This window comes from Strix uralensis, chromosome 2, assembly GCF_047716275.1.
Source record: "Strix uralensis isolate ZFMK-TIS-50842 chromosome 2, bStrUra1, whole genome shotgun sequence".
Classification (NCBI taxonomy): Eukaryota; Metazoa; Chordata; class Aves; order Strigiformes; family Strigidae; genus Strix; species Strix uralensis.
In genome coordinates, this window is record NC_133973.1 from 126,251,829 (window position 1) to 126,273,837 (window position 22,009).

General features: G+C 45.8%; 1 protein-coding gene across 4 annotated transcripts in view; it reads left to right on the forward strand.

The window, feature by feature from the left end:
* Window positions 1–17,191: 17,191 nt before the first annotated feature.
* MTMR2 (myotubularin related protein 2) overlaps window positions 17,192–22,009 on the forward strand; it is a 64,087-nt gene continuing 59,269 nt past the window's right edge. Inside the window, exon 1 of one of the 4 annotated variants that reach the window (XM_074860216.1) lies at window positions 17,192–17,358. In XM_074860216.1, the coding sequence (XP_074716317.1) occupies window positions 17,273–17,358 (86 nt within the window). In that variant the 5' untranslated portion in view covers window positions 17,192–17,272. Of the gene's footprint in view, window positions 17,359–17,815; window positions 17,834–20,762; window positions 20,781–20,826; window positions 20,894–22,009 lie in introns of those variants that run through there. The other 3 variants (XM_074860218.1, XM_074860221.1, XM_074860217.1) reach the window with 3 other exon arrangements.

Below are 22,009 nucleotides of genomic sequence, written 5' to 3' on the forward strand. Positions count from 1 at the left end.
TCCCGAGCGTCTCTTTTCTTAATATGAATTTTATAATGAATGTCTGTTTAGTCAACTGCTTGTTCATCTGAGTAAATTAAAATTACAGGGATATTTTAGGAGGGGGTGAGAAAAATGTGCATCTGGGAGCTTCTGGGAGCTCAGTCTGCCTCTTTGCAAGAGAGCTGCAATGTTTTCCTACTGACTGAAGACATGGTTTCAGTACCAGCAAGGGTTAACAAATAACACGTGGTATTTTAGCTCCTGATGAATGGGTTGGTGTAGTCTTGCAGCACAGCAATTTTCTCTGGGATCCTGCTAAAGTTAAAGCATAGAGCTGGGTACCCCAAGAGCTAGGTACCCCAAGAGGGCCAACCAGGTCCCCAAGCCCATGTCCTGCCCTGGATCATGCCCTGGAGATATCTGCCCCTCCCTACTAGTAGAGACCTCTAACGAGATGTCAGAAATCAAGGCAACAGGCTTCTCCTTCCCTCCCTGCCTGCCTCACATTACGCTTCATTTTAGCCTAAAAAAATTCCAGCGTGTACCAGATCACGTTGGGTTGTGGATTGTTTCATACAAGTATTCAAACCACCAGGATATTTTTAGCAGGCCAGCCCTGCAGAAGTGATGTCCAGTTCCTTGAGAGGCTTTCCTCATTAGCCAGGTTCCATCTCCAAGTTGGTGGCTCTTTCCACCCCATGAGCTGAGCAGCAAGGGGTGGCAGAGGGGACATTTCAAAGGGACAAATGTCAGTACAGCGCTGCCTGTGCTCGAAGGCTGTGCTGTGCTATTTTCAGATGTAGAAAACGAAAAAGGGCTCCCCACACCTTAACTGCTTCACTGCTGTTGGTGATGCTCAGGGAGCACCATGATGTGCATCCGTCCTTTTAGTCCCCCTCTGCTCACCTGCCCCCATGGGCTAAGCAGGGAGACCCCTTCCTTGGCTGTCCCTCTCAACCCCAGCTCTGCTGACTGCTGCCCTCCCATTTTTTTGCCAGTGCTGCTCAGTCCCTCCACTATATATGACTCCCACCTGCAAATGGCTCCTGTGTCCTTCCCTGGCATCTGGGGGCTGCACAGGGAGGGATTCTGGCACGTGCCCTGTTCCCCACCACCCTGGCTGTGCCTGTGTTCCCTGTCCCAGCTGGAGATGATGAAGCGAGGTGGTGCCCAGGAAGTGCGTGGCTCTCTCCTTGCTTCAGCATCTCCAGCACACATGACAGACAGTGCTTCCCTCGCACTTGAGGGTGGAAAATAGGGCACAGCCCCACTCATTGGATGATCGCACGCTTCGCTGGGTAAAAAACTGGCTGGATGGCCGGGCCCAAAGAGTTGTGATGAATGGAGTTAAATCCAGTTGGCGGCCGGTCACGAGTGGTGTCCCCCAGGGCTCCGTTTTGGGGCCACTCCTGTTTAACATCTTTATTGATGATCTAGACGAGGGGATCGAGTGCACCCTCAGTAAGTTTGCAGACGACACCAAGTTGGGTGGGAGTGTTGATCTGCTCGAGGGTAGGGAGGCTCTGCAGAGAGACCTGGACAGGCTGGAGCAATGGGCTAAGGCCAACTGTATGAGTTTAAATAAGGCCAAATGCCGGGTGCTGCACTTTGGCCACAACAACCCCCAGCAGTGCTACAGGCTTGGGGAGGAGTGGCTGGAGAGCTGCCAGTCAGAGAGGGACCTGGGGGTGTTGATTGACAGCCGGCTGAACATGAGCCAGCAGTGTGCCCAGGTGGCCAAGAAGGCCAATGGCATCCTGGCTTGTATCAGAAATAGCATGGCCAGCAGGGACAGGGAAGTGATCTTGCCCCTGTACTTGGCACTGGTGAGGCCGCACCTCGATTACTGTGTTCAGTTTTGGGCCCCTCACTACAAAAAGGACATTGAATTACTTGAGCATGTCCAAAGAAAGGCAACGAAGCTGGTGAAGGGTCTGGAGCACATGTCATACGAGGAGCGGCTGAGGGAACTGGGGTTGTTTAGTGTGGAGAAGAGGAGGCTGAGGGGAGAACTCATCGCCCTCTACAACTACCTGAAAGGAGGTTGCAGCGAGCTGAGGATGAGCCTCTTTAACCAAGTAATAAGTGATAGGACAAGAGGTAATGGCCTCAAGTTGCGCCAGGGAAGGTTTAGGCTAGATATTAGGAAGTATTTCTTCACAGGACGGGTAGTTAGATGTTGGAATGGGCTGCCCAGGGAGGTGGTGGAGTCCCCATCCCTGGAGGTGTTCAAGAGGCAGGTTGACATATCGCTTAGGGATATGGTGTAGTTGGGAACTGTCAGTGCTAGGTTAACGGTTGGACTAGATGATCTTCAAGGTCCTTTCCAACCTAGATGATTCTGTGATTCTGTGATTCATCCAAGAGTACATTTGAAATAAATCAAGAAACTCATGCCCTGAAGGTTCCTCTTTGTCTGTCCTGGCTGTAAAGGCAGAAGACAGGGCAGGTGGGATGGCGGAGCCTCAGGCAGGGCAGCTGCCTGTCTGAAGAAGCTACATATATATCAGTGAGCTGAAAAATAGCCAGGGACCCCTCCCAGGCCCTGGAGCGTGGTTCTCTGTGTCACCAGTCTGTGACAGTCCCTGGTAGTGCTTGGGTGCAGTGACCACCCTCCCAAAGAGGTACCACAACCAAGAGCCATTCCCACACTGGATGCAGAATAAGAGGAGTAAGAGGGTATAATAATATGGACACGGGTCACCCTGTGCCACATGGCCTCTGTGCCAGAAAATGTCCTCAGACCTGTCTCCTCTGCCCAGGGAGAGGTAGCCAGTGAGACCACATGGAGGGGGTGGGTGACATGGGTGGCAATGAGTATTTTCTCTGCCTGGCCAGATGCAGCACAGAAGGAACTGCACCAGATCTGGGCGAGGGCTGACCTTTCCCATTGCATCTGAATCACTTGGCAGGAAGCGCTACCAGCTCGGACGGGCAGCACAGCCAAGAGCGCTGCTCCCTCTCACAGCAGCACGGCGGTCTGGCAGCTGCAGGAACCAGGGATGACATGGAGAGGATCCTGCTGCAACAAAAGCTTAGACCATGGTAAAAGATTACATCACCCTGATTTTTAAATTAGGCATTCTGAGTCATGTAGACCACTTTGACAGAGCCCCTTTAACAGGGTTCCAAATCATGTATACATATCCCATGTATCCCTTTAAAGAAAACATAAAATTTATTTCATTTTTTTCTTCTAGTTCACAAAATGGTTACAAACTAGCTCAGCCACACTTTACTGTCTTACTGGAGGACTCACAGGATGAAATGCCAATCCATACGCTACAGATCAGGTCAGGTAAGTTGATAAAAGCAGCCTGTTTAAGACTTTAAAATCTAGGTTTTAAAAAAAAAAACTAAACCCACACCAAAACCAAACTAGCATTTTCCAATCTTGCCTTTTCATTATAAGGAACTTCTATAAAAGAGTTGAAGCTTAAACGATTGTTTTCTCTGTAATGATTCAGGCTCCTCTGTGCTGAAGAGCAAGCACCGAGTGAGCGACTGCAGTTGCTGGTTGAACATGTGTTGATGTCTGTGTTGCTGCTGCCTGGGTATCCAGGTTGGATGAGCTGCTTAGCTGTCCTCAGGACATGCAACGGCAGAGCCGGTCCATGTCTTCTGGAGCAGCAGGGTTAAAGCCCCACCGGCTGTGCTGGCATGCGCCTGGCATGCAGCTTGCTCTCCCCAGACATGTCGTGCATTCCTGTGCATGGCTTGAGACAACAAAGATGTTCTATCTGCGACGTTTTCACTCTGGCTGACTGGTCTGCCTTGTTCTACAGGACACAGTTGCTCTGTTTTATCCTTCATGCCCAGGAACATTGGGGAAATCCTGTAGTGCTGTTAAGTGTTTAGGTGAAATACTAAGTATAGGTGCACCCATGCAGCTCATGTGCAAGTTAACACCTCTGATGGCAAAATCTATCCCTCAACATTGATTTGACATGAAAGGAAAGATTCCTGTCATTGTGAAGGTCAAAGAACATCGTGTAAGGGCAGAGTTTGCCATTGACACCATTATGTTGGAGTGACATGGTGAAAATAAAAATTGAACATATTCAAATTGCCTTTTGTGCTGGCCTGGTCTCTAAGTACAACAGGGAAGTTCAACTCTAGAGACCTAAAAATTTTTTTTAAAATTAAATTAGTGCCTCAAGAGCATGAGCTCCAGGGTATCAGCTGGCTGAGAAATCTTTCCTAGAAATTATCGTGTTATTATTTGAGGATCTGATTTGGAAAGCTCCTTCTTATAGAAGTACCCCGTAGGGTTAGTTCCATTAACTGATCTTACATGTCAATCAGGTTAACATATGAGTGTAATTCATATATGAATGTAATTTCAATCAATGAAAGACATCTAACTTTCTCTAGGAAAGGCATATTTGGGGACTCAGCACATTGGCTGCATCTCTTCAAATTTATTATAGAAGGAATTTGATAAATATTCCCAAAGTGTAATTTTAAAAAAGAGAAAAGTGTCAGAATGTACGTGCTATATTACTTGGTTCATCAAACTTACCAGTGTCTTTAAGGTAAATACCGAGGAATGTCTAAGAATATATGCATTGGCCAAAGTATCCCTTTGTGAATCTGCACGTCAATTTTACCAATGACAATGGTTTATTCCTTTCTTGAGTTCCTTTTTACTCTTAAGGATCCTGCTTTTCTTCCATGTTACTTGTCCTCCAGCAAAACTAGCTGGCATAACGTTACTCCTTATAGTAACTCTATGAGTAACTGAACTCTACACCAAAGGAAAACTGGTGTAAATGTACTCTCTCCTGTGGTTTCCTTAGTGTGAACTTATTAGCCTTGGTCTGTTGGGTAACCAGGCTCACAGGATGTCTACAGCAGAGGCAGGAACTCTTATGTGTGTTCCCAAAAGGTTGATCAAAGCTGCAGGGCTATGTGGTGTTCCCGTTCACATGTCAGCAGTAAATTAACTGCATTAGCACAGCTAAAATCAGGATTTCATGCATAAAGCTCCCTCAAAGCCAACTTTTCCCTTCATTTAAGAAACAAATCCACTAATCAAAGGAGTTTCCCCATATTTACATTTCACCTTTATATTATATTGTGCCACAATGCACTTGATTAATTGTACTGTAGTAAAGCCATCACATGCTAATCTCATTCATTAACTTCCCTCCAACCTCAAAGACTTAGTCCAGTCTGTTTTACAATATAATCTGCTAACTTCTTACATGCAAATACCAACAGACCATCTGTTTATACTGGGGAATTTAAAATCTTCGTGTAGAAAATGTCTGGAGTATTTTAGAAGGTTACGAAGAGAAGCTTTCAAATGCTGACAAGATAGTGCATTTTAAAGAAGCAAATCGTTAAAAAAGAAAAAAAAATGTCCTGGAGAATATTTCATTACTTTCTGAACATTGAACATAGTCTTTTTGCAAGTGACTCAAGTGCACAAAACATTTCAAAACCTCAGAAATTTCCTTTTGTTACATTAGTTTTTTAAGCTTCAGTAGTGGCGATTTTGTTTTTAATTTTTCTTTTTTGAAAAAAAATGAAATAATGTCCTTTTTATACACTTTGCCTCCAAAGCCTCCTGCTATTAGATCGGTTTTAGCTTTCACTAAGCAAGAGTGTGCAATAAAGGAAAAGTCTCCCAGTGGCCACCAACACTGTGACATAGTGTAGCTGTGCATTTAGATGGCAGATTAGCTCCAGAAATGCTACTTTATATTAAACTATTCAAGCTTTCATCAGAGAATGTTTCCACGAGGCTGTTACGGCCTTTGATATAAGGCAAGATTTTCAAAAAGGAGTCCGAAGTCTGGCTCCCATGTTCACACTGATCAAAATGGTGATGTCTGGCCCCCAGATTTTAGCCCCATCATCGCTTGCAGAATAGGGGCATTTGGCAACATGATGTACATAAACAAGCAATGCAAATGATCAGAAGTTTAGAAAATATATGGAAAAGTGTTGAGGTTGTTTAGACTAAAGAAGAGGAGGTTTGAGTGGGGATAGGATGAAGATTCTTTGAATAGATAAATCACTGCTGTCAAGGGAAAAGATTATGTATTTCCATATTGATTCACACAGTTCAGTTTAGATGCCAGGTGTAAGTTTTTAACAGGAAAGATAATATGACAATGGACTGTCTGAGGAGGGTATGCGGTCTGAAGGTCCTCAAGACCTGGTTAGGCACCTGTCAGAAATTATAGTGGTATGGTTTATCTGCCTTCAGCCAGTCGAAGAGATTAATGTCTTCATGGGTCCTCACAGGAAGACAGAAAAAATAGGGAAAACAAGTGGAAAGTTTTCATGTCGAGGAAGAAATAGAAAAGAACCAGTAAATAGAGTTTTGTGGGGCTTAAGTCAATGAATACTCACCAATTGACATGAACATCACCCACCCCCCCATACTGTAATGCAGCTACTCGAATCACTCTCCGCTCCCATACCATAAAAACACAGCAGGAGGCCTGAGAGAGTTGGGTTTGTCCCAACTGTCTTGCCTGCCCCTTCAGTCTTTTTCCTGGGGGGTGAAGTTAAGGAAATCTTCCATTTGAGCTCCTTTCCTGAAGAAAAAGGTTTTGATTCTATGCTTGCCCTTTTGTGTTAAAGTTACCAAGGCAAGCTGGCTAATCGCTGGGCTGATCAAAAGGTCCCAGAGATACCTGAATCCAGCTCGGATCATGTCTAAGTTGATGTCTTTGTTCACTTCACAAAACCAAACAGGAGTAGCTTGTGTGAGGATTAGATATCTGCAATTCAATCCAGATGATTGCTTTATTATGGAAAACCATTCCTCTCCATACCACCCAGAAAGACAGCCACCGTGGGATGAAGTATCGCGGGCTCCTGTTCCGCCCCAATTGAAGTTGCAGGCTTTAAAGGCAGAGTTAAAAGAAGGCATACAGCTGCTACAGGAGATGGGCTTAACACTGTATGAACACCATGTGCTTGTAACAATATTTAAAGGATTAGGGGAGAATTAAATGTTTGCCTGTTGTTCAGCACAGCTTTAAAGCTGGAAGACGATATTAAAGAAGATGTTTCCCCTTTTTAAATACCAGAAGGGGACTCCTAAAACAATACCTGGAAAATGCAGGCATGACCTAACAGTTTTATACACAAAGGTGCCGGACAATTCTTATCAGACGGGTGAAGAACATGCTATTTCGCAGTATAAAAGAGTGATATAAAGTTCGCAAGTTAAAATATCAGTGCACAACCACCAGCATGGACAGCCAGCTTAAAATTCCTCTCCAGGAAACAGAAGGCAGGCATCCTGGTTGGTGGTTTCAATTTATGCTGGGCTGTGGGTTAACTGGCCAGTAGCAGTGTGATGTTTCCCATGGCCTCTCCTAGGAGCAGTTCTCTTGGGCAGCCAGGGGTGGTCACCAGTTCAGCTGCTGCTGTTAAATCTGTCTTGTACCTAGAATCAGAGCTCTTAAGTCCCCAAAGAAGGAAATTTCTCTATAACCTTTTAGGAAAAAGCAAATCTGAGATAGAAACACCCTTGGCGAGATGCTCAGGTCAGTGGGTGCTTTCTGGTGGAAAGGCTTAGTTAAGGATTCAGGCAAATTTAGTGCCTTAGCTTGCAAGCGGAGGAATGGAAAGTCTCTAAAGGAAAAGCATTATCTTTCTCAGAGAGGTTATGACATTAAATCAGATTTTTACTGAACTGAGAAACTTGCAGGTCCAGGAATAGGGCTAAAGTGGTCTTAAGATACCTTGGCATGTTCCTGATCCCAAGCTATTCTGCATAACTTAGATGACTTTGGCTGAGTTGTGGCACACACCCCACAGCAACCGCCCTCCAGACACCAGAGGTCTGCCTGGGGCAGCTACGCTGCTCTGTGCTGTGACTGCACTCTTGCTCTGGGCCTTTCTGTCTGTAGCCATATACCAGGTCCAGAGCTTCTGAAAGCATCTTTAGAAGGCAGACCGATGGCTGTCTTCTGCATGAGGGATCATCTCTTCCAGCTGCATTTGAGGCTTTTATGGATTATTCTTCACTGGTCGTCTTCTTTTATTCATTATAGAAGGGGAAGAGGAAAGTTGAAAGCCTCACTTGTTATATCTTTACCCTCTCCTGCTCCAGCCTAACTCTGTGAAACATGTTATCACTGAAACAGTTAATCTGGACTAGTAGCAATTGATATCACCCTTAGAGAATAAAGGAAAATTCTTTGTAAGAGCAAATACTCATTCTGAGCAAACACAGCCCTGATTTCCTTAGCTGCCCATCACCTAACACAGTTGCATTACTTGTGACTTCACAGGCCCCACAGTGAAGAAAATAACTGCTCATCTTCACTGCTGCCATACTATAAATTTGAAATGCATTCAGTTTTGTGTTAGTTTTAATCACAGTGGGAATGTGCTCTATAGGATATTATCCAAGCATTTTTACAAAGGGCACTGAGCTAACAGATACTCAGGTTATTGAACAACATATTCATGCAGCCAAAGACTTTAAATCTTGTCCACGAAGAAATGTTTAAGCAGAACAAGGACATTTCTCTCCTTTCTTTCTTTTTCTTTCTAAAAGTGAATTAATATCTCTCACTGGGGACACTGGTCCATCCTACATTAACTTAACCCTTGCCTTTACAAAGGATTCTCATGACCCTTCTCTGGGAAGGGATTGCATCTCCATTTTTTGGAAGCAGGTATTTGTATCTGGCACAGGGAATGCCCATAGGGTAAAGAAGTACCTTTGCCCTGGGAAATTCCACTCTTGTTTGGTTGAGACATTTAATGTTAAATCTCTGTTATTTTACTTCTCTGTTTCCTTAGGCTGGAAAGTATGTTGGCAATGTTCCAGCACAACTGAAGCATCCGAGGGAGCTGTGAGGCACACGCTCATGGTTCAAGCCAGGGCTCATTCTGAATTCCTGCTGGCTTCAGGCACTGCCAACCCCACAAGCACCTCTGCTCTCTGCAGTTGCTTTTGCAGCAGAGTTGGCCAAAGCAAACATGTCCCAGCCAAGGCATCAGCCTCCAACCTGTCTCCGCTCACGAACCACCCGAGCTCGTCTATCAGCGTGCTAAGGATGGGCTGAACGTGTTGGCAGAGCAGCAGCAGATATTGCCTGGAGACACTACTGAGCTGCCAGAGCAGCTGCAGCTGGGAGATGGTGGAGGACTGTGTTTCATGTCACAGTCCCATCACACCACTCTGGGGCCCCCATGATGGACAGAGGGTTGCCATCCCCGGGCAGGAAAAAAAAAAGGTTGCCTTAGGCTTCTTTCTTCTCCCTCCACATTAGTGCCAACAGATCCAGCACTAAAACTTACTTCTCATCCTTCCCCCTCCTTGTCAGGGACAGGAATTCCCCAGCAGAGAAATGAGGGCTGTCATCTTACACCCATAAACTCCCCAACAGTAGCATATGTCCCTCTCAGTCTCTCAGACATATTGCAGGGACACGAGGCCCCTGCCTTTCAAGGACAGGAAAGGGAATACTGGATTGTACTCCTCCTCATCAACTTTTGAGCCAAACACATGAGACAGCAATCCTTTTCAAATATCCCAGACCCAAAACGTACAGACATGCACAGAGAAATGAGGGTATCAGGACCCATCACAGTCTCTGAGTTACAGTACTGAAGGTTCAGGGGTCACTGACTGTGGATGATAGTAAGGTGACATATTACACTCACATAAGATAATTAATGCTTAGTTTTGGCCTTCACAAATTGTAGTTTATATATCAGCACTGCATCAGAGTCTTGCTACGCGTGGTAGAAGCAGTTGACATCCAAATGCTGGAATATGGCCAGTAATGGCATATTTGGAGTTGCTTGTGAAACCTGAATTCAGCCACACTTACATGCAGGCATTAAACTGATGTTTAACTACACAGTCCGATTATGCTTTTTGTCCTGAACCTCCACTGCATCCAGCACAGAGGTGGAATGCCTGAGCAGGATCCATTCAAGTTATATGGGCAAATTTAAACTAGGCATTTCCTAACTTTTGGTACACATGGTATTGCAGCCTAAATATTTCTTGAATGCATTAATTTGATAAATACAATATAAATTTCGCTACAAAACAAGTGGCAGGATAGGCATATGCTGGCTGTTACTTGCATGATCTAAAACTAGAGGGAAGTGGTGTTCACGTCTATGAGAATGGTAACAGTAAACGGTCCTTTCAGCTTGTGCCAAAATTTTAGAGTCTGAGACCGCTTGTAGGAGACTGGATGATGTGCACTTCCCTGACCAGCCACTCGCTACCACCTTCCTGGGAGAAGCACACCATCCCCTTTCCAGCTGGCTGGTGCTCCTATGGGCATTGATCAGTGTCCCCATACTGGGTGTGTAGTGGCCTTGAAGTCAATGAGAAACAACTCCCTGGGTAGGTCCACACTGCTAAATAAACAGCAGTCAGGCAGAGATGCTGGCCATGAAGCCAGGCAGAGCAAATTGGCTTCTGCTCGCACCAGAACCAGTTCCTTCTGGAGCAGTCTGGCCACATCCACACTACGTTGAGCCTGGTTCTCCCTTGGCCCTATATGACACTAAGATGTAATTTTTATTTTGGAGGCTATTTCAAATCAGCATGTCTGCTACAAAGGGAGACCCACCAGGCAGCTATTTTCATGGCAGGAAAGGATGGGTATGTCTTGCACATCTGGAGGTGCGGCCTGAGAGCACTGGGCTGTTTGAGAAGGCACAGCTTGCTGTCACTGTGCAGAGGCTGCGTAGGGTGCAGGGAGCCCCATCCCACACCACCTTTTGAGACCCATCACTGGGGCAAGCTCTGTCTTGAAGATCGCTCGCCCAGTGGTAAATCTGAAAAGGCAATGTGAGTGCCTTGAAGCCAGCAGATTGAAGCAGTCTCCCCATCCCACATGGTAAACTAACAATTAAGCAGTGTGATTAATCAAGGCTCCAGCACTTAAATTTGCTCCTTGTGCCTCTTATTTGGCATTATTGACAACCCTGTCATCTCCATCTCCAAACTGCCATCTCCAAATCCAAATTATCCATTGCCATCTCCAAATTATAGTACCACTGGAAATGGCAGTAAGCTTCCTCCCTCATTGTATCCAGGGTCTTAATGGGTCTTCAGTAGCTTCCTGAATGTTTTCCACAGCTCACCCACTGCAGATATGTTGCTTACACAGAGGAGATAATCAAACACCTCTCAAATACTTCATTTTTATTACACTCACTGTTAAGCCTGCAACTCCCCAGCCCTTTCATCACTAGAGCTGAACACCCTATTGCATCTAAAAGAAAGTCAGACAACTGTATGAGCCTTCCACATGGAAATTTGAGCCATCAAGGTAAATAAAAGGGAAACCAAAAGGTTTTCCTTAATAGGAAAAGAAGCATAAATGAGATAAAATCAAGTATTCTTAACCATTTCCCCAACTGTAGCTATTAAATACACCAGTTGTAGATTAAGATCTCACTTTGTGCACATACACAATATAAAGAAAGTACTATTTCAATAATGACTATTTTAAAAATGGCTGTTTGCTTGAAAATTGGTGTATAAATCAGGACTGTAAAATAAAGATTTGAGATCCAAGAAGTACAGAGACTCTTACCCTGCGTATGAACACCTATCCCTATCTTAATGACACTGCTCAGCACAAATGCTGAGACCTCAGAAAATCACCCTCCTAATGGCTGACAATATCAAAACCAACTTTTGCCCCAATGTCCTTCCTTCCTGCCTGATCACCCTACAAGTTCTGGAAATACATTTATTTCCAGCAGTGGTGGTTTAACAAGCACCAGAACTTTCAAATTTAACTCCCGTGAGTAATTCTTACTTCATGTTTGCCAGATTGGACACCATTACACAGATGGCAAGGAGCTGCTGAAGTGTTGCAGTCCAAACCTGTAGACAGCCAGACAGCTGCTGTGATGTATTTAGTCCTTCAGGAGGAAAGATGCTATACTACTTTATTTGAAGTGACACTAAAAATTGATCTTCTAAAACTGCAATATGGTTTGTGGCATGTAATGGAAGTCCTGCCTGTAGAGCCTGAGGAATACTGCACACAGCAGGTGAGGCAGCCACGTGCTCTCCAGAACAGGGTGCCTGCACCTTCAGACTTCACAGTCTGCTACAGCACTGAAATACTTACCTTGTCAGCCTTGGACTGGTATCATTGCTTAGCTATAAGCAAATGCATGCTGCAGTACATTGCAATAAATCAGTATCTGCAGAGACCATTAAAAATTAAAAGCATAAGGCAATTAAAAGCTGGGTGAAATGTCTGACTCCAGGCAGTGGTCTGTACGCACTGAGCACACACTGGGATGGATCCTGACGTACTCATTAGCCTGTCTGATATTTAATGCCTCACTGCTCTGCCAGCAGCCATGAGCTGGTGGTGAGTGTGAGGACAAGAAAGCAGCAAGCAGAATAAATATTCTGCCCATCAGAAGTGCTCTGTAAGCAGGTAGCAAGTTATAGCATGCAGGATTAGGTCCAGCTTGAGTCCAGAGCTCCACATCCGTAACACCTTGTACCAATATGTGCATGACTGCATAAAAAAACCCCAATCAAGTGACCAAAAAAAGCATCAGAGGCCTACTAATCATTAACTTCTGCTTCTATCAGACACATGGCGGGTGCAAGGCAAAAGCACTGTCAGGGTGCCATCACAGCCAGTAAATAACCATGTCAGGGGTGAGCTAAGGTGACCACTCTGGTCAGTTTAACCTCAAGTACAGTAATCTTGGAGACACGGTGACAATTTAAGTGTATCTGCAAGTCCCTCTCTTGGTTTTGACTAGTTTCCAGCTTCGATGGCACAGGCATCATGCATCAGTAGGACCGAATCCACGCATGTGCCCCATGACCATCTTGTAACAGATGTTCTTGCAACCACAGGCAGCTCTAGCTCCAAATCACAGCCACAGCACGTTGTTCTTCAACAGCCTCTCTGCGTGTGCCAAAGCTCTTGCTGTTTCTGACCTCATACTTTATCAGCTGATGGAGCTTGACAAAAGGAACACATGCCACCTCCAGTGTGATCTGATGATCGTACATCACAGTGGGATCTCGCCAGTGACAATCCGCCCTTCCCAAGGCGCTGAGAATCTTTTATCGGCTGCCCACTGCCCTTAAGCTGTACATCAAGGAGACAAGAAAACGTAATAAATCTGAGAACCATTTTAGTGAATCAAAGGGAGAGACGAGGGTGTCTCTGGTTGTGTGGTTTTCAGAACAATTATGGGACTGAGTCATGCTGCAAATTTGTTGGACTCACTGATGTGGACTACTAGAGAGGAAGGCACAGTGTTTGAAGCTGCCATTGCTATGAATTATTCAGTGCGCCGGCTAACAGGGCACAGAAATGTATGAGTATAGTGGGGAAAATATGGGAGATCTGTAGAGCTCTAGTGAGGAGAGCTAGTTTTAGGATGGATATGTTTTTAATGTTGGGGCTGGAGTGAAGGGGAGAAGGCAACCATTTTCAGAAGGGCTTAGGGCTCTCGTTCCCTTGTTATTTATAGGCCTTTCAAGTAACCGTGTTGGGTTGTGAGATGGGGAAGAGGGGGAGGGAGGGGAATGTCTGATGAGCTGTACCATGTAGGGCAGGTTATGACAAAGACTGCAGCAGGGGAGCATGCTTTCTTAGAGAGAATCATTTGAGCACATGGTTCTGCTTCATGGTTCACCCTTTGACCACTGTAGAAGCACGATTCCTCCTCTGCTCTGGCACCCGATGCTCCAGGTACCTTTAGTCAAGGAGTCACCGGCCATGACCAAACATCCCCACAAGACCCCTACGAGCAGGTTGTGCCAGGAAGCCTGGGATGTGTGACTGTCCCTAGCCTTGGGTAGCACTGTGCTCACACGACAGGCCTGTGTTTGGCTGTGAAGCAGCAAAGCCAGCAAGTTCCAGGGATAAGAACATCTGGATTTGTAACATCTAGCACATTCATCTATCACATACCAGATGTATGGACTACACATACAGACAGAACTAGAATCCCTTACTCAACAGACACGTAGTTTAAATACAATGGACACAAATACTCTCTCCCTTTCACCCTGAAGGTCCGAGGCAAAAGTTTTACTTCTCCTCGCTTAATCGTGTTTTATATGGTACATAAAATTACCTTCTTTGTGTTGTATTTGCCACAGCTTTGACAGCCTCTAAACACCTGAGAAAGCCAGGCTACATATTTGACACTTCTTATGTGCTATAAACAAAAGTTACAGCCACATACAATTTCAGAAAGTACTGCAGGATGTCTGCTTGCCCTTTACTTGGAAATAATCTTTCACAGCTTTGATTTGAGAAAGTTCCTTGTCATTCTCTCTTTCAGGATATCATTTATCTCAGCTGTGTCAGCGATAGAGCATTAAAAATGAACACAGGTAATTTTATTACTTATCCATGATTATTTTTAATTTTATTACTTATCCATTTTATTTTACTGTTTCCTGTCTTCAAATCACAAAACAGCAGAACATTCCCTCATAAAAAAACAAATGATGGTATTTGTAAGATAATGGTAAGGGATGTGGCAAGCAAAAGTAGGTTAACTATGCTTATTTTGCATCTGTTATAAAACAGTCTTCTGAATTGTTCTTAATTGGTTTTGGTTATGTCAGAGCCTTTATTTAATTCTCCATCACTTGTAAGAGCCCTGAGGTAACTCACTTCACAGAGAAAATTCTGACTGACTTTGAAAATGTGGTATTGTTGAGCAGAAAGACTCACTAAGCAGACTGCTAGCTTCTTTCAGCAGGAGGAGAGATCCAGGAGGTGATTAGCTTTGTTCTCATTTACAAAGCACCAGTGGGAATTTCTAAAAGGTTTCACAGGCCCTGGGGATAAGGCCAAGAACAAAACAGGGCAGTGAAAAGCAAATAGAGCACTTCATCAATAAACTACTTAGAGATGCCACATCAATAGCAAATTAGGAAGAAAGGAAGGCAGTCTAATATTTTCACACAGCAAAGGAGGTTTATATATTGTTTTTATTCCTGCTTGACTTTTTTTAAACAGCTGCACCTCTATCAAGCTAAGTTTAGTGGAGAGAACAGAGGTAATACCAACTCATGACAACACTATTTGGTAAGATTTGAAAGGAAGACATGCACTGCTCTGTGCTAGTTCTACAGCGCTGACCTCTCCCAAGGGTTACTACCATCAGGAACTCCATCCTCGGGAAAGCTGGGAAAAGAGCACAGCAGTGGGAAAAGGCTACCAGGAACTGTGTGACTGTGTACCAAAGATGCAAAACTACTGCTGCCACAGCACCCTCTGTCCGCTTGTCTCTGAAGAGGACACAGTCTGCTTGCCCTGACATAGGTGGGATGGAAAGCTAAAGAGAAGGGTGGAGGGAGAGTATCTCATTGGTATCTCATTTGCCATTAATAAATGGTACTTCTGAAAGGTTCATTGACCCTAACTAGAGAAAAATAAAATAAATCAACATTTAAACAATTTTTACAGCTGGGACAAAATCAGCACAGGTCTATTGATCTTTTCATTGTAATAATGGCAAAGCAGTTTGTTTGGATTTTAACACTGCAATAAAACACTAGCAATTATCTTATTTTTTAAAGCAAAAATCTCACTTCCAACCAGAAACCAGAGTTTTCATTTTAGAAAAGGCTCCACAAACTAAATTTTCTAGTCTGAAAAAAAAAAAAAAACACCAGTAGACAAACTTGAAGATTAAGTAAAAAATACAGAAAAAAAAAAACCCTGCTTCATCAAAGCTGTGTTTTCAAGTTTAAACCAGCTTCAAAACCATCCAACATCAACTTTACTCAAGAGCTGCTAATAGACACTAAAGAAAAGAGCGACGGAGGCGATTTCACAGGCTCATCACGCAGTCTCTGGCAGGGCTCCTGCAACCCTGCTTCAGCATCCTGCTCATGTTCACCGGCTTCTGCATGATTTAATCTGCTCCGGAGTTACACCCTGATGACAGGAACAAAACGGGAAACAACAGAGATACATCAACTAATTTAGTCCTTGGAACACAAACAGGGATGACGTTTCAGTAACCATTTTACAGCTGCAGAGTATTCAGATGTTTAGAAGATACAGGGTTTATGCTGTTTTGAGGTAGTGTTTCACACAGGGAGGTCCATTTGGACTGATGCTCCTGACATCATGTGCTCTTTACCAACAAGCAAGCCTTACTGGAAACCTACCTGCCTACTAACATGTCCCTAGCATTTCAGTTTCTTTGTCTCATGGGATTTTTGCCAAAACAGCTATGCATTTGGAAGACACCTTCACACTGGGCATGAGAGCCTTAAGATGCAATTCCCCAGTCTCCACAATCAATGCCACGACCTTTTCTCTTGATCACCGAATTACTCCAAGGAAATGAACATGCTATGGCTCTTCCTGCAGATCATTTGATACCAAGCTGTGAGTGCAAAGCTTCCTGGGCACAAATGGTCACGTACGCATGTGAGCTGCCAGTCAGGTAACTCTTCTCCCTGCGAGCACACAGAGGATCCGTGCTGGCACCCTGCGGACTCGCGTGATTTTGACCTGCCATGTTCCACAGCCTGTGCCCCATCCAACTGAGGGATAAAGTCAAAGGGGATTCTTGAGCAGACATGGGCAATTAAAAATTTCAGGAGCACAACTGGTTTTTGTTATGGGTGTACAACCCAACACAAGAGAGGGTCTCAGCAGAGCCTCTAGCAGGGCAGCCCAACACAAATAAGAAGATGACTTCAAGAGGACCCTTGAGAGAGACCGTTTCCTTGCTGTTAGGAATGACCACGGTGCCCCAGGGAAGGAACCTGAGAGCTGCCGCCTTCCCTTGGTTTTCAAGAGGCCACAAAGAGAGATCCTGGCCAATTCTGTACGCCCCCACCCGCTGGCTGGCTCCCCCTGTCTCTCACCCTCTTCTCGCCCCTAGGCTGGAGGGATGAGGAGCCCCCGGGCCCCGGCCAGGCTCAGCCCGCGGGAAGGGAGGCAGGGGTGTGGCGAGGGGAGGCCGGGCACAACCCCCTTCCCCTCCCTCCGGCCGCCGAGCTCGGCGGCCCGGCCCCCACCTGCGCGTCCCTCAGCCCTGCGAGGGGAAGGGGCCGCACGGCGCCCCCGCCTTACCCCCTCCCTGCCCGCCGGGACTGCGGGCTGAGGCGGAGGCAGCCCGGGGGAGGCCCTGCCGCCGCCGCTCCCTTCCCCGCAGCCCCGCGTTGCCAGGCTCTGCCCCCTCTCGCCGCCCCGCCTCAGCCCGCCCTCCCCGCGCGGCACGCCGGGCCAACATGGCCGCCTCCCGCCCCGCCGGGCGCCCGCCGCTCGGCTGACAGACAGCTGCCCGCCCCGGGGCCGCCCCGCCGCCCGGCATGGAGGAGAGCTCCAGCTGCGAGAGCCTCGGCGCCGGGCGGGCGGCGGCGGCGGCGCGGCCGCCCAGCGGCGACTCCCTCTCCAGGTAACGGCCGCCGCGCCATCGCCCCCCCGCGCCGCTGCCGCCGCCCGCGGGGGGCCGGGGCCGGGCTGCCGCTGCCGCACCGCCGCGGGGCTCGGCGGCTTGAGGGGCCGCTCGTCAGTCAAGAGCCATCGCGGGCCGTGGGGGGCGAGGAGGAGGGCGAACAGGGGTCGGCGAGGAAAAGGAAACTGAGGGGATGGAGCCGGTGCCATTTTCTCCCCCCGTGGGCAGGAGGCTCGGGCGTCTCCCCGCCGGTGAGGCGTCCCTGTGGGGCGTCCCGGCGCTTGGGGCAGCTCTGGGGTGACGGTGCACGCTGGCAGACGTGACTGCGGCCAAGCCGGTTCCTTTGACAGGCGTTTAGTCAGAGAAGGAGGTGCCACCCCCACCAGCCTTTCGATAAAAGCTCCCTAAATAACCAGAGCTGTGCCACCAGCCGTTGATACGTGCAGTGAATGGATTTAGGAAATCACCAGTACAGGTGAGCTTTTGCTGGAAGCGTAGGGTAGGCACCGGGTTTGTTCCTGCACACTGCTGTGCCCAAGCTAGGCCTTATCATGTGCTTTTTCAGTAACAAATTTACTGGGGTATTTGTGGTTTTGTCCTCATGGCTTTTTTCTGAGAGCTTGACTGCGGTCTGAATGACATTTAATGCCACGTGGGTAAATCCAAGGTCTTTAAGCCACAGAAGCTGAAAGGAGACTTTCCTGTTTGTCCCACCCTCTGCAGGCTATTGGTGAAGTTTGAATTTTGTGACTCAGAAGCATGTCTCGCTTGGGCCATGCGTTTGATGCCAGAGAGGGTGGTAGGGTAGCAAGGGAGGATGTTGGCAGATGGACAGGGGTGGTCCAGGGTTTCGTGTTAGGGCCTGGGAGCAGGATGACCTGACAGCTGAAGATTATTCTGTCCCGTTCTGACTACCCTTGCCATGCCCAGGTCGTAGGATCACAGGGTAGCTCAGGCCGAAGGGATCCCGGCATCCCTCAGTCCAGCCTCCTGCTCACAGCATGGACAGCTCTGAGATCAGATCAGGCTGCTTGTGACTTTTACCCAGTCTGGTCTTGAAAACCTACAAAGATGGAGACTTCACAACCCCTCTGGGCAGCCTGTCGCCATCTCCTGAATCCTTTCCACGTAGGCATTGGGACTGCTTTTTGGTCCCCTGAAGCAGTCTCTGCTCCAGGCTCCCCCAGCCGCTCCATGAACTCCCTCCAGCTCATCAATGTCTTTCCTACACTGGGGGGCTAAAACCTGGGTGCAATATTCCAGAAGTGCTCTAATGAGTGCCAAGTAGGGGGGGATCCTTCCCTGGATCTCCTGGTTCTGCCTCTGCTCTTACAGCCCAGGGTGCTGGTGGCCTCTTTGCAGACAGCATCTCTGTACTCCCATGCTTGGTTTTTCCCCAGCAGGACCCCCAAGGCCTTTCCCGCAGAGCTGCTCCCCAGACAGGCAGTGCCCAGTTTGCACTCAGGTTTCTTCATTCTTGAGTTCTTCATGACTCCTCATTCTCATTTCACCCTCCATCAAATTGTTCTGTTCTCTGCTCTTTGTTTCAGTTTCCTTGTGCAGGTTACCTGTGCCCTGCCAGATGCCTACAGGTCTCTTTCCCTCTTACCTCACTGACCCAGTATACCCAATATGCTCTTTTTTTTCCTTCTGCAACTTGGACCCATCTGGAGGTCAGTCACTGTGAGAGACACAGGCCTGTGGACAGAAAAGAGAGCTTAACTCGGAAGAGCCAATAGCTACAAGGAACCTCCTGTTCAGCCTCTCAGCAGCATGCTCTGCACACACAAAACCATTGGGAAACGGAGATGATAAGTCTTGTTTCTGTGGAGCATGTACAAGGCTATGTCCTGCAGTCCCTGAAAAGGCTCAGACCTGAACAGATTTCTTGGGATATAAAAAAGCTTATCCAAAAGCTTTCAGAATATCAAGTGTCTGTGCCAACATCTAGAACTCATAGACAATTTTTTGGATGTATCCCAAACAAAATATATTCTTCTCTAGCTAGGTGTTGGAAATAGATAAATGTTTTTCATCTGCAGTTGTTAACAAAAAAACCCTCATCTTAAGTTGGTGTATGCTGTGAAACTTTTTAGTTGAAATGGTTAAGATTAGGGCAAAATTATAAGAAAGTAAAATAAGGTTCTTGTAATGGGAGATGCCTGGTGCCCTTCAGAATGTGTATCACCAGCTTCCCCTGGAAATCTAATGATACTTATGCGCAAGTAAATAATTTTCCTATGAATTGGATTGTAGATCCATTTTTTTTTTCATTAAAGCTGCACTGTAGTCTGATTTTATGCATCAGAACAGCCCCTCTGAAGCTAATGGGATTATTTGTATATGTTGAAACATACTTATTTTCAACTCTGGGATTGTGGTGTAGTAGCTAGACTAACTTTGAGTTGTTAACCTGTGACTGTAGAAATGTGACACATTTTCACTATGTGATTTAGTTTGAAAAGTTAGCTTTGGGGGTGATGTGAGGAGCATAGTGAATCGTGACGGTGCTGTCATCAGTTTTTGTAATCCATTTTATTTCAAAAGAACAACAGAAAATGAGTAGAAAGTCACTCATCCCAGATTCACAGCTACCTAGCAATGTAAAGCTTTATTGAGTTGTAGTTAACTGAATTGTTTTATGCGCGAAAGGTGCTAGTATTAAATATATACAGCAATATATTAAAGGTGCTAGTATTAAATATATACAGATTCTTCCAGCTCCAGCTCAGAAGTGAGTTTCGTGTTTCTAGAGATACTTAAGATCTAACTCCTCAAGAAGAGATGCTTGATAGAGTTTGCTTATACATAATTATGGTTGGGCACATGAATAAGTGCCTTAAAGAACATATATACGTTTATTTGTATTTTAATAATGCACATGAGATATAGCAATAATGGCATTTGACAGTGAAAGTTGCTTTGATATTTTAATAGACCCTAGTAACGCGGAGTACGTGTGCTCCCCGAGTAAGATAAGGGAATAGCTAAACAAGCGTTATCTACTTTGTGTCACAGCTAGAAAAATATTTGAAAAGCTCTTTGAAACTCACAGTATAGCTGTTTGTACGTAGTAAAAAATCCCCATCTCTATGTGGAAATACTGAGTTAGTTTCAAATGAGCAGGTCACAGCTAATCATAGTTGTGCTGAAACAGCTATTCTCCTTATCAAGTCTTAGCTGTCTCACCCAGTGCTAGTTTTGGGTGGCACAGCACTGGGTTCTGCAGCTCTCCGTGGTTTCCAAAGGTCAGTATTTAGGACAGACTTTTCCCTTGCATCCTGTCCTCGTGGAAGACAGATGACCATGAGCCAACTACTCATAAAGAGCTGCGGTGGTATTTAACTGGCAGCTTACAAGGAGCACTTGTGTGTCTGCTGCATCAGGCCAGGAACAACTCGTGAGACAGAAGGAGGAGTGAGGTAAAGCACTGATTCTGATGTTTACGAGCTACAGCACAGTTATGTCCAGAAGAGCAAGCTTTACACAGTATTATGGACTGCTTTTATATCTGTGAAATGGCTGGGGATCCTCGGTGAGTGAGTGATAAACAGCTTTCAGCTGTGCTAGTTAATCAGACTTCTTCAAAGACCACTCTTAAAATGAATTTGTAGGTAGAGCTGTGGGTGGGTTTTTTGTTTTTAAACTTGAAGGTGCATATGGGTGCTTTGACTTTTGGAATTCATAGTAACAGCCAACAAAATTCTGCCATAATCTTTCCTTTTGTGAAAGGAAAGCCAGATAGAGCCATGTATGACTTTAGCAGAACACGTGACTTCAGGAAAAAGGTGATGTCAAACTTCAGATATTTACTTTTCATTAGAAGCAATTAGGCATTTTGTTCATGCAGTCTGTGTGGTTATGTGCTGTAGTTTCTGAGTGAACATATATCTCTCTGTATTCCGCTGAAATGTTATCTGAAAAAGCATATTGCAGTCCAGTCTGAACAACAGTCCAATAAGATACCTAAGAGTCTTTGTGTTAGATCTGCTGAAGGTAAATTTGTACTGCCTGTGCAGAAGTGTGGAGGTGATTGTACTGTAAAGAAACTGCTGTAGATGTCAGTGATATTTCAACCTCAGTATAACATGAGAGAAAGAGATAAGGCAGTGGGCAGATGTTTCCTGCCAGCAAGACTGTAGCAACGTTTGATGTTACCACTTTCTGGTTGCTTGTTACCACCTCTCTACTGATGGTTATCATCCACAGAGGTCTGCAGACACAGTGGATCCTATGCATTGCACTTTTACTGGAGCATATGAGAGTAATCTTGCTCCTTGTCTTTATGTTTGCAGGGATAACTCTGAAAACATAAACGCTGTGTAAATCAGTGCAGCTAAGTCTGTTGAAGCAATAGCTCCATGAGGTATGAACTCCCCCCTTCGTCTCAAATAAGGTCCTGTCAATACCTGATCTGATTTAAGGCTATGTTGAAGGAATTCCTTCCCCAAGGATGAGAGTGATGCTGGAAGGAATTGGGTCTGTAAGCTGTTGGCTGAGGAGGGCTTGCTAACACCACATTGCTACCAGATGTATGAGCTTTGCTGATTGAGTTGTTTTGTGATGAGTCATTGAAGTTAGATTTTGAAAGGGAAGATTTTTGCCAGTTCTGGTGTTCAGTGAAATGTGAGTAGCTGTCATTTTCCTCATG